General features: G+C 48.7%; 4 protein-coding genes across 4 annotated transcripts; 1 reads left to right on the forward strand and 3 right to left on the reverse strand.

The window, feature by feature from the left end:
• Nucleotides 1-495: 495 nt before the first annotated feature.
• LACBIDRAFT_316957 (uncharacterized protein) lies at nucleotides 496-1,023 on the forward strand (the record flags this gene model as incomplete). Its single annotated transcript, XM_001878668.1, has 2 exons — nucleotides 496-498; nucleotides 556-1,023. The coding sequence occupies 2 exons, from the start codon at nucleotides 496-498 to the stop codon at nucleotides 1,021-1,023; spliced, it is 471 nt and encodes a 156-aa protein (XP_001878703.1).
• Nucleotides 1,024-1,272: 249 nt separating this feature from the next.
• LACBIDRAFT_316958 (uncharacterized protein) lies at nucleotides 1,273-1,693 on the reverse strand (the record flags this gene model as incomplete). Its single annotated transcript, XM_001878914.1, has 1 exon — nucleotides 1,273-1,693. The coding sequence occupies one exon, from the start codon at nucleotides 1,691-1,693 to the stop codon at nucleotides 1,502-1,504; it is 192 nt and encodes a 63-aa protein (XP_001878949.1). The 3' UTR covers nucleotides 1,273-1,501.
• Nucleotides 1,694-8,275: 6,582 nt separating this feature from the next.
• LACBIDRAFT_293542 (uncharacterized protein) lies at nucleotides 8,276-9,511 on the reverse strand (the record flags this gene model as incomplete). Its single annotated transcript, XM_001878915.1, has 5 exons — nucleotides 9,404-9,511; nucleotides 9,216-9,359; nucleotides 8,979-9,114; nucleotides 8,683-8,748; nucleotides 8,276-8,354 (listed from the first exon to the last, which is right to left on the reverse strand). Exons 2-5 carry the CDS (start codon nucleotides 9,304-9,306, stop codon nucleotides 8,276-8,278), a joined length of 372 nt encoding a protein of 123 aa, XP_001878950.1. The 5' UTR covers nucleotides 9,307-9,359; nucleotides 9,404-9,511.
• A 112-nt stretch (nucleotides 9,512-9,623) lies between these two features.
• LACBIDRAFT_184047 (uncharacterized protein) lies at nucleotides 9,624-11,600 on the reverse strand (the record flags this gene model as incomplete). Its single annotated transcript, XM_001878916.1, has 6 exons — nucleotides 9,624-9,959; nucleotides 10,014-10,117; nucleotides 10,167-10,817; nucleotides 10,870-11,026; nucleotides 11,077-11,492; nucleotides 11,550-11,600. 6 exons carry the CDS (start codon nucleotides 11,598-11,600, stop codon nucleotides 9,704-9,706), a joined length of 1,635 nt encoding a protein of 544 aa, XP_001878951.1. The 3' UTR covers nucleotides 9,624-9,703.
• Nucleotides 11,601-11,629: the final 29 nt, after the last annotated feature.

Below are 11,629 nucleotides of genomic sequence, written 5' to 3' on the forward strand. Positions count from 1 at the left end.
TTGGCATACACAACAGCTTTATTATTCTAGGAGTGTTGACAATTATGGAGGTACCTTTGCCTAGATCAAACATTGGACCCTGTCTCAAGTGTGATAACGAATGGACAAGACATTTGACATGGATGGTCAAACCTATTCAAACTCATTTGAGGCAATTCTGAGGGGTGGGACCAAGGTGGGACTGGTGCGTACATACATATTTGAAAGATGAAATTTATTCGTCCCTGAAGCCTTCATCCAGGTATGCAGTGTCTTTTAAAAGCGCCCAAGAGCTCTACATAGCCCTGCCACGTACGACCTCCATGAGCAAACCACAGCAAAATCTACCGTTCCCTTTGCTTTGTTCGGGAATTGGGCACGTCAAGGTGCTTTTCACCACGAATCGCTCCTGCCTATTGCCTTTCTGAGGATCACAGAAAAGATCAAGATCCTCGTGAAAAAGTATTGAGGGTTTCAATTACACAGTTTTTGTTCTTCTCCTCATCGTCCCCGCCGATGGTACGCCCTTTGTAACAGGATCTCTCACCGTGTTGCGAAATAACATTGTTTGAACAGGCGACAAATTATGTCCTATTATCGCGAGACAACCCCACAACGTCTGTTTATAACACCCTCGCAAAGGAAGTTCAATGCTACGGTCTCCCATACGGCGGCCTTGGCTTCGTCTCACACGTCCCTATCTACTACACGATTGTCTGCTTATGGCGCGGTCGTAAACCAATGATGCCATTCCGGCCAGTCAAATACTCATGGTTCGACCTGACTCTCGGAGTGGTGGGTCTATGTGGATCTACGGCTATGTCGATCGTTACGATTGTGAGGTGCCGGAACACCTGGCAGTTGTTGGTTATCGCGATCTGGAAGTTGAGCATGTCGCTCTTGAATGGCATTACCGCGATTCATGTCGCTCTACTCTTCCTGAAAGCTTCTCAAAAAGAGCGGCTGGAGGGTGCAGTAGTTGAAGTTCCGATGGACGACTTGGGAACCGAGCGGAAGGAGCAAGCAGCGCGATTACTTCATTGAGACTGGAGCCGAGAATCTTGAAGTCTGTGCCGTTGTGGATTTTCCTTTGTAAGGCTTTATATATACGGCTTCTTACCATAATTGCTTACAGGTCGAGTTCATTTTAGATATCCCCGGAATGATAGCAGGCATGTCCGGATTGATGAATCTGGTAAAACACAGTGAAGGACACAAAGGCGTTACGAAAATAACTATAGGCTTCTACCTCATTGTTGGCCTCGGATTCTGGGTCTCTTTCATTGCTTCACGTGACAGCTAACTGCATAATCGTAGACCATATCTTGGAGAGGCGCACCATCCCTAAATGGTTGCGGCTGCTTAGTCAGTGCACAGCCACCTCGAAACTGGCAAATCGCGCGTGCATCCACTTCGAAACGAAAGTTCGAGGTATTTCAGGCATTCTACCCTGTAGAGCTGTGTATGAAACATGTAACATATAGTATATCAAAATCTAATCCAGAAATTGTTGTTGTCTGACTCATATAAGTTCTCTCCTGCAGTTTGATTGTTGGTGTCCATCCCAGGAAGTACCTGTCCTGCTATTTCCCTTGTATCCTCGAGCAAGAAACCTAGCAACAACCTTAATCAGCTCACAGACCCCCTTGGGCTTTGGCTTCATGTGCTCTTCAATGGCACCCTCTCCATGTGACCTCCACAGAGTCTTTCCCATTGTCAACCTTCATGCTTTCAAATTTTGGGACATGTAAGGTAAGAAAGTAACCTCTTCTGTAGGTATAGGAGGGTGCCACAGGATATTCAGTGTTATGGGATGTGATTTTGCATAGTCACTATGCTTTTGACGCGTTTTTGACGCGTATTATGTAATCCTTTAATTGGTCTTGTAGCCAATCAGCAATTATTACAGCCTTTCTCTTTCCTCCCTCGTGTTTGCCTCAAAATGAGCGCGTAAAAATGATGATCTAGCATTGCTGGAGGGAGACTTTGGACTACTTTTTTAAAATGTGTTTTCTAAATGTCATTTTTCGATTAAATTCCTGGTCCCACGCCCGAATTTAAAAAAACGAGTCCAAAGACTCCCTGCGGAATTGATGTTTGATTCGATTTGGCCATAAATCTGACCCAAAGAAGAGGCCATGCACTAAAAAAGATGATTTCCGTGAAAATCAAAGAAATTGGCAGTAGTACAACAAGTACAAACAACCTACAGCCCAAAGGGGCGATGTGCCTCTCCACATATCTAAATTTTACTTTGTGCGCCTTTATTTGTACAAACAACCATATTAGGTAGAACACCCTTCCAAGTTGGCAAGTTCCAACCGCTCCACCCTTATGACGTGTGGGGCGGGATTGGAGCGTTTGGAGCAACTACCGAAACGGTGCTAGAACGTGGAGCAATAGGCAGCCCGCGCGCATATGGGCATCATGGTTTACATAGCCGCGGCCTAAAACTTGCCTAAAACGGATGTTTATGCACAACCAAAGGCGCAAAGTGAAATTTCAGATGTGGTCTATGATTATGCAGTTAGCTGGAAGCATTAGTATGCCAACACGACAGTTCACTGGATTCACTGTGTGACCGTTTATTAATCTGGCCGGGGTGGATGTATGCATTTATGCTCCTTGCCGTGTTTTATAGCGACTTGGTATTGGGCATGATGACCACAAACCTGGTAGGAGTGGGGACTCGTCGGTGTTTTATTGGACGTACTTTATTTCAAAGCAGCTGCCTATGCTCAGTTGGTAGATTTGTTTGCGGCAGCTGCCTAGCCTGACTACCACCAGTGGGATTCCGAATATTGGGGGAAGGAGCAGGATTGATGGATTTGAACGCCGGACTCTCATACAATACTGGAATTGTGCGCTTTGTGCTTCACCTCGATTTTTATAATTGATTCGTCGGACTCGAGGATAGTGGAGTGAGGTTACATAACCGTCTCCGGAAATTTCAATTCTTGATGTCTCTTATGGCGACTGGATGTCGGGAACTTTGAATGGTGTCACAAACTTGGTGGGGTTTCCAAGTAATTCAAATAAAGAATTTCGTTGAATTTGTTATTTCATGTTGAAGTACCTGCCGTGAGTTAGTAGGACTTGGATAGAACGCAAAAATTAGGACAATGTGTTGTTGACATTCTCTTAACTCATACTATATAGTTTACAGGGCATAGAGTTCATACTTTGACCAAGGCATCAAATGAAATATTTTTTCAACACACGGGTGTACTACGCGCTTGCATCCGAACAATTGGTGTCCACAACCTATGGTTTTGGCTGGCAAGGCTGAAAGGTTTTAACGTTTCTGAGTTGCGATAGTTTAGAATTATGGGGCGTAGGAGTTTGACTGCGCTTGGACTCATCAAAGTGCACTCAGCGTCCCAGTCATGAAAGCGCAGGCGGGGAACTTTGCGTTTAACCTTCAGCGCCCATTTGTGGTTGTACTTTGATAATAAGACTTTAAAAGCTTGAAATAGCCTACAGGGTACGCTGCATTCTATTCTCTGGAATCACGCCAAATAGTGGATTATTTGCCCTTTCGAAGGAGATGTTCGACGTTACACATAACAATTTGCATCCCAAGCTCGTATCAATATCTTATAGGGTAATATTAACCGGGAAAAGCTGCCCTTGAGAAATTGTCACTCACTCACCACCCATATGTATAGTCGGGAGTGATGTAAGTGCGACTAATCGCTTGGAGGTTTGAACTGTCTTAACGGAGCAATGTCAAAGATAGTAACAGTTTTGGAGCAAAGTTACTTAAGTTTCGGAGAGGATGAAGTTTGGAGGGGGACTTCTTCGATTGTGAGACGTGCTCAACCGGATTGTTGGGAGTGATGAGGCCTTGACGTGTTTCAGGATTGAGGTGATCTAGTGTTTTCGGCTGAGAACCTCATTTTGTTTCCCCAAACATACATGAAATAGAATGGTCTAGCATGTTATGATGAGCGGCCAGCACACGGAGGCATGTTGTTGTGGTGAAGAACAGGCGTGTTGTGTACACGTGTTTGGAAGAGAAGCAGGGGATAAGAGGGTCACGAGACGACAATGTTCTAAAGCCAAGCTAAAGCCAACTCGCCTCCCTCGTCGTTTCTTCCTCCTCCTCGCCGTCGTCTGCAATGGCGTCCTCCAGTACTCCTGAGCCCTCGTCGTTGTCGTCTGCAATGCCGAGGATTCCCATGACTTCTTCAACCTACCCACCAACCACTCCCCGACCCCGGCCCGCCTCGCGACGCAGTGCGAGTTCTTACCAAGTGCCGACGGCGCGCCCTTCAGCATACCACAGTCATCATCCTCCCCAGCATCAGCGCACTGCATCGTCCTCTGCAGCGTTGAATTTCCCTACTCGCAGTCATCCATTTACGTCTCGAACAACAACACCCCCACCCCCGCCACCACCACCATTGCAAGCGCCACCTTCCCTCGTCGTTGAACCTCGTTTTTCCCATCTATTTGCAAGCGTTCTTGGCTCGCCGTTTCTTACAACCTCAGACGCTCTTCCCCATCTAAATGGCGTCGAATTAGATATGCTGGACTCTGGACCGGTGCAACGGCCTGCATCTCCCTCGCCAACTGCAGACTTTTCCATGATTGATGTGGACCCCGATGATTTAAATGCTGATAACTATTCAAATTCCTTTATTCCAGGTGCCTACCCATACTCGCAAACCCGCCATGGCCACGGGAGGTCGATGTCCTCCTTGAGTGGCTTCGGTTTCTCCCGCGGAGCAACCTTCTATAATAACTCTCCTGGATGGGGATCATCAGGCTTTACGAATTCAGGCGCCATAGGTAGTAGCCCGACCCCAAGGGATCAATACCCTGGTCCTTCGAGTGCTACCTCATCACCTCAGAATCCCCTAAAGTCCCTTCTTCCACGGTTATGGGACGTTCTTTCTTCTCCCGGTCGGGCAGTTCTCAACTTGTCGTCTTCCACGCCAAACAACCCTATGTCTCCCTCGTCTTCTCTACAATCCTCAAGGGCAGGATCTCCATCAACATCACCCAGAGGTCCTATCCCTGCGGGGTCATCTTGGTACACTAGCAATCAGAACAGCGGCCGTCAATCGCCTGTATACTGGAGTACCCCCAATCTTAATGGCGGCAAGGGAAAGTCAAAAGCCAAAACAACCAACTTCTTTTCGAATACTCACATGACCAGGAACGGCAGCCGCGGGGAACTCAGTGAATATATCAATTACTCAGAACTCCCTCCTCTAGACGGAGAAGAGGGCGAGTTGATCGACGATGAGGCGTGTTTTATTGACGTTAGGGCGGTTACGGGTATTGGTGGGTTTCCTTTCTTACTCTGCGATATTAGAGCTCATCCATCCACATCTATTGCGTAGATATACTTGGTCTTTTGCCTCCGGAACTGGCATTACAAATTCTGATGATGCTCTGCCCACCTCCTTTGGTCTCATCATCTTCTCGTGACAAAGTACCGTGGTCGTCGGCTTCTCAGTCCGAAGCAAAGAGCTCCACAACAGGGCTCTCGCCTAGGTCTCTCTCCACGTCTTCCAACAGCTCTAGACCCTTTTCACTAGCACTCTCACCAGCCGACCAAACAGCAGCATTGCATGATCTTCTCGCCTGCCGCTCAGTTTCCCGCACATGGTGCCGCCTTGCCAGTGACAACGACGTCTGGCGGGTGTTGTTCCTAAGTAGATGGGAAGTTGACCTCAGGAGGGGTGGAAAGGAAATGCGGATGAAAATGGGTTATCCCGATTTGAACAAAGTGCGATTGGGCAGTAGTGCTAGGGAAATGTTGGGACCAACTTGGGATTCGGCATGGCCTTCCTGGGCTGCGGGCAGGAATGCCAGCAAAAACACTCGCCCTTCTGGTGGGGGCAAGACACATAAATTTCAGCCGCCTACTCTCTCCCCAACCGTTCAGAGACCGATGATGACGAGATCCAGGTCCTCTGCCGTCGAATACGATCGAAGTGGACGCGTATCCATGAACGGCAGTATCAAAAGTAACAGACCCATCATCAGTGCTCCTCTCCAACTCGACTGGCGGGTTTTGTACCGAGAGAGGTTGGAGCTTGATAAGCGTTGGTCGGGAGCCGCTCGTAGGCCTGATGAAATGAACCCGAACCTTGCGTCATCCATCTCTGCATTGGGCGGAGAAAGAGGACTGGAGATGCAGAAGCACGATGGCGAGAAGAAGGCATTTGAGCCACAGCTCCTGCGCATCAGCGGGCACACGGACAGCGTTTACTGCCTCGAGTTTGATTCACGGAGGATCATCACCGGCTCGAGAGACCGGACGATCAAGGTCTGGAGTTTGAGGACGGGCAAGCTGCTTGGCACCTTCCGCGGTGTGCATAAGGGCAGTGTCTTGTGTTTGAAGTTTGAGAAGGACTGGGACTGGGTTGACGGATGGGATGAGTCCAACTGTTTGGATGACGACCAAGCCGAAGTCGAGCCGGGTTTGACACAATCTTCCTCGGATATTCGATCTCAAGGGAGGAAGAGGGAAGGATTTATGGTGAGCGGGAGCAGCGATTGTTCCGTCTGTGTTTGGAAGTTGGAGGTTGGCGATGTCATAAGCGGAGGTGAAGGAGGAAACGGGGAGGAGAGGGAAGTCAAGGCTGAGATGAGGGCAGTGCTTAAGGGTCACATTGGTGGAGTTTTGGATCTCAGGATTGATCGCAAGTGGATTGTCAGCTGGTGAGTCACCATTTGTCGTTCAGCAACCGGGCGGGCTCAATGATATTTTGATTCGACAGTTCGAAAGATGCGGTAATCCGCGTCTGGGACCGGCAAACCCTTGAGTTGCACCGCACACTTCGCGGTCATGAAGGTCCCGTCAACGCTGTCGGCTTACAGAGCGGGAGAGTGGTACGTGCGCTCCTCCCTCTGATTGTGACCTAATTAATTCCCTTGGTTTTAGGTCAGCGCCAGCGGGGATGGCAAGATGATCCTGTGGGATATCGCCAGTGGAGAACGTCTCCGAACCTTTGAAGGCCATGATCGCGGATTGGCTTGTATCGAGTTCAAGGTATGCCCCTCATGCCACTCACTGGTCCCTTCGCTCACAATCACGTTATAAACAGGACGACATGATTGTTTCAGGCTCAAACGACTGCAAAATCAAAGTCTGGTGCGCCTCTACAGGCGAATGTTTACAGACCTTAGTTGGGCACGAAGCCCTCGTTCGAGCGCTGTCCTTCGACTTACGAAGCGGTCACCTCGTGAGCGCCAGCTACGATAAGACCGTCAAACTCTGGGATCTAAGGACAGGTACGTTACGTTTCCCATGCACATTAAAGTTGTTTACTGATAATTCATATAGGCAAACTCTTGCGCGAATTCAAGGGCACTCATACAAGCCACATTTTCGACGTCAAGTTCGACGTCGCGAGGATCGTCAGGTGCGCATCCCTTGTTTGTCCTCACTCTCTTCGATAGCTGACCCTCAATTGTCCAGCACCTCACACGACCAGAAAATTGTAGTTCTGGACTTCTCAGCTGGGCTCGACGCCTCGCTCTTTATTTAGTTGTTCTCAATCCTTTCCCGATCTTGTTCACTGTATATCATTTCTTGTTCTGCACTCATTTTATTTTGAACGTTCTCAGTCATCTGTACATACAAACCACACCACCTCTTTCTCGTCATCATCTATGTAAAACGGTCCCAAATTTCTCTTTCATCAATCATTTTACATTACCAGCCTCATATTAGAAGCCTAGGAAGGTCGGACTTTCGGAAGCTGGAGGATGGAATGCAATAAAAATTTTGGTTTTCGGAAGCAAACTTGCTTGCCAGTCTCCGAAGGGTTGTAAGAAGTCTTAGAACGGGCAGAAACTATACTGCGACGACGGGCTTATCGTTATCATTCAATTTGGCAGTGAGAACCTAATTGCAATTGCTTGTAACTGCATTGGAGGCTATTAGAGGTTTTTTCTGATAAAGCTTGACGATCATCGATCAGCTTCGGTTCCTCTTCCATCTAGTAATAAAATTCCACAGCCTGAGTCAAGATGAGTCGTTTCTGGTCAACCCAGATGTTTCAATCAAACAGGCTTTCAATGTCTTTTTTGCGCACAAAAGACGGGTCTATCCAAACACGACCAAGATGCAACCAAGACTCTGTCAGTCTGGTTTGAATTCGTCGTCCCTCACATTTCTTTTAGAGATTATTCACACCTTTGATCAAGCGGACAGCGAGATCCGCGAAAACATGTACATAGATATCGATATTGACGAACCATTGCATAAGCAGAAACCTTCAAGAACCCTTGGCACAAAACAGCAATGCAATTATCCAACAATTATCCAACAGCTTCAAGCGAAATCACGGTCACGTGGTCCGCTTTGTCGCCCAAAAATAGATTTATGATCACGAGCCAGACCACCCAATATGCTGTATAAAAGGCCACAAACCCGCCTCGATGTCTCTTGTCTTCTTACTACCACCTCACCCCTCTACTTCTCTCCTCCACCGAACTCGCGGTTCACCAGAGCTCCTCCCACCCCTTTTGGACATCGGTGGCGTCCAAGTGCCATCGGCAAGGACCCTACTACTTAGTGAGTGGCTGACCGCTATCATCGATCCCTATGCTGTATATTATGCCCGCCATTGTGAGTGCGGTAATTGGCACCGCCCATTGGCTCCATCGCGTTCGGCAGGTCATCGTCGACTCGCCCGCACTCCACCATCGCGCTTGATCGTAGACCTCCTTGCCACTCACTGACAAGCGGCGTGCTGACATTGTGTTTCAGGAATTCCGTTCTCGCGACAAGATCTAGAGCCGACGCTGAAGAACCCCCAAGAAAGGGAAAAAAAAGTCCCACCAAAAACGAAGCCCTGGGTCCTACAAAAGCCATACCACACCAACTGGGCGCGTAGGGCGTTACTAGACGTCATTTCAGGGGTCTTTTTTGTTGGGTGCTCTGGCCTTGAGCCTCCGCCCTTCATTCTCGAAACCGTTTGGCGTGGTACGTAGCACCGCGCGTTCATTGGAAGTTGTGCGTAGTAAGAGCTCACAGGATTCCAGCGGCCATGAAGAAGGGCAGCCTTGATGAGTCGGCTTCAAGAGTCGACGAAGATACCACTTCAAGGGGGCGGCCTTTGAGTCGACGAAGAGAAAGTTCAAGAAGGGCGGCCTTTGAGCCGACGAAGACTAGAAAAAATTGGCCGATGAAGAATGGAAAAAGGAAATGTAAAAGAGAGTCGAGTGGGCCGATGAAGATGCGGAGGTATCAGAGTTTGATATCGAAGCACCCCCCAGCCGACGAAGATATGGAGCCATATGACCCATACGCGGGAGAGAGCGTTTAAGGTGAGTTTTCCCGGGGGCGGTGGTCTGGTTCATATGCCGACCTCCTCGTGCTCCCTTGTCGTGGGCCCCGGGCTTAGACCGCGTTGCTGTACGCACCGGTCGACCAAAAGCACGTTAAATTTTATCATACCTATTGTCCATTTGTGAGTAGCGCATCGAGAATTTGCGTCTTTGAGTTTTCGCTGCTTCCTGTTGAAAATATGTAGACTTTTGTTTGAACAATGAAAACGGTCTCACCAACAATTGCGACTACTGCCCTTCGCCAATTAGCCAACTTGAGTTTCTGTGAGGCGCACCGGAAAGAATCATCATCCTCTACAACCTGCTTTTAATCCGACAATAACAACGTTCCATCTATTCTGTTACATTTCATTGCAAAGGGACGTACATTCCATCTAAATCCATATCTTCGTTGTCCTTATCGAGTAATTCATACACTTCCAGCCTCAACAGCCGTATGTTCATCCGACTTTGCAAACCTTCCGATGACGCCTTTAACCAAGTCAATATCAGGCCTCTCAACATCGATGACCCTCTTCTCTTTTTCTAGTAACCCATGGAACTCTTGCGGGAGAACGTCCCGATCAAAGTTGAAGTGCGAGGACCCCTCAAGGGCTTTCGACACGGCCTCGGAGAACTTGGCTGGGTGGGCCGTGGATAGGACGATTTGGTATGTATTTGGGGAGCTAAAAGAGATTGAAGTTTGATAATGACAAACGCTAGCGGGAACAGGTACTTACTTCTTGGGTGCGATGATCCCCGCAGCTGCTAGCCCGACAGCGGTGTGTGGGTCAGCGACGTACGATGGTTGGCCGTCAAAGTAAGACTGGATAGTGGTCAAGGTCTACAAACACCATCAGAGACCAATCCTTTACAAGAAAGCATGGACATACCATTTCATCGGAAATCCGCTCGGCCAAGAAGTCCTTACGACCCGCTTCCAGAGCAGCAACAGGGACTTCGACGCGGCCGTCAATTTTCACCTTGTACATCCATGTGTCAAGCGTCTTGCTCGTAGCCGTTCTCCTCGCAGCATCATCTTCACCCTCTGCGGTCTCGTACGCAAGGTACCACAGCAACCTTTCAAAGTTGCTGGACACAAGGATATCCATGGCAGGACTCAACGTCTCCTTCACGCCACTAGCGTCCGTCCCCTGCTTCCCATTCGAAGACCCTCCAGCAGGAGCCGCAGCGCCTTCACCCTCTACCGCGCTAGAGTCGACTTTCTCGTACCTCCCTGTCTTCCAGAACCTAGCCAGAATATCATTCGCATTCGTCGCCACGACGAGCTTGCCCATAGGCAGCCCCATTTTCTTGGCATAGTAACCTGCGAGGATGTCGCCAAAGTTTCCGGTCGGGACGACGTATTGGATTTCTACGTCTTCCAGTGAGGTGCCCTCGGGAAGTTGGGATTGGAAGTGGAAGAAGGAAAGGAAGTAGTAGACGGTCTGTGCGAGGATGCGTGCCCAGTTGATGGAGTTGACGGCGCCTAGCCGGTGTTCTGAATTGAACTCTTTGTCAGCGAATAGGGCTTTGACGATGTCCTGGATTGCGTTCAGTTATGTTCACCACCCTCCCAAAGACACAGATAAGTACCTGACAATCGTCAAATGTCCCTTTCACAGCGACGTTGTGGACATTGGCGTCCGTTACCGTCGTCATTTGCGCTTCTTGAATAGGAGAAACACGACCCTTTGGATGAAGAATAAAGATAGAAATGTTTGCCTTGTTTCGAAGGCCATAAATAGCAGCGCTACACGCTGTGATAAGCGTTGCTGCGACCAGAGTTTACAAATCATTTACCTTCCAGTATCCCCACTCGTCGCGCCAACCACAGTCAATGTTTCCTGCTGCTCCCCCGGTATTTTCTTCGCATTACGGCGGAGCAGGAAGAATTCGAACAAATTGCCAAGCAACTGCAGCGCAACATCCTTGAACGCAAATGTTGGGCCATGGAACAGCTCCAATATGAACGTCTTGTCGCCCAGCTTTTTCAGTGGCGTAACATCGGGGTGCCTAAACGTCCTGTACGATTTCTCCGCCAGTGTCCTAAGCTCCTGCTCCGATATCTCGTTTGGGGATATGTAGAGGGATAGAACGGCAACGGAGAGATCTACAAAAGAGTAGTCTTTCCAGTTGGTTCTCCAGTCCGATGGAAGCGAAGGGATGTTTTCTGGGATGTAGAGACCACCATTAGGAGCGAGGCCTGTGAGGACTGTCTGTTGAGTATGTTTTTAGGAGAAATATCCATGTGGATTATAGTGGATGGGATTGACCTCTTCGAAAGAGAGCTTCTGGTCCCCTCCACGCGTTGAGAAGTACTTCATGGTCAGGGATCGGGTCAGGGAAAATTATT

This window comes from Laccaria bicolor, genomic scaffold (assembly GCF_000143565.1).
Source record: "Laccaria bicolor S238N-H82 LACBIscaffold_7 genomic scaffold, whole genome shotgun sequence".
Taxonomy (NCBI): domain Eukaryota; kingdom Fungi; phylum Basidiomycota; class Agaricomycetes; order Agaricales; family Hydnangiaceae; genus Laccaria; species Laccaria bicolor.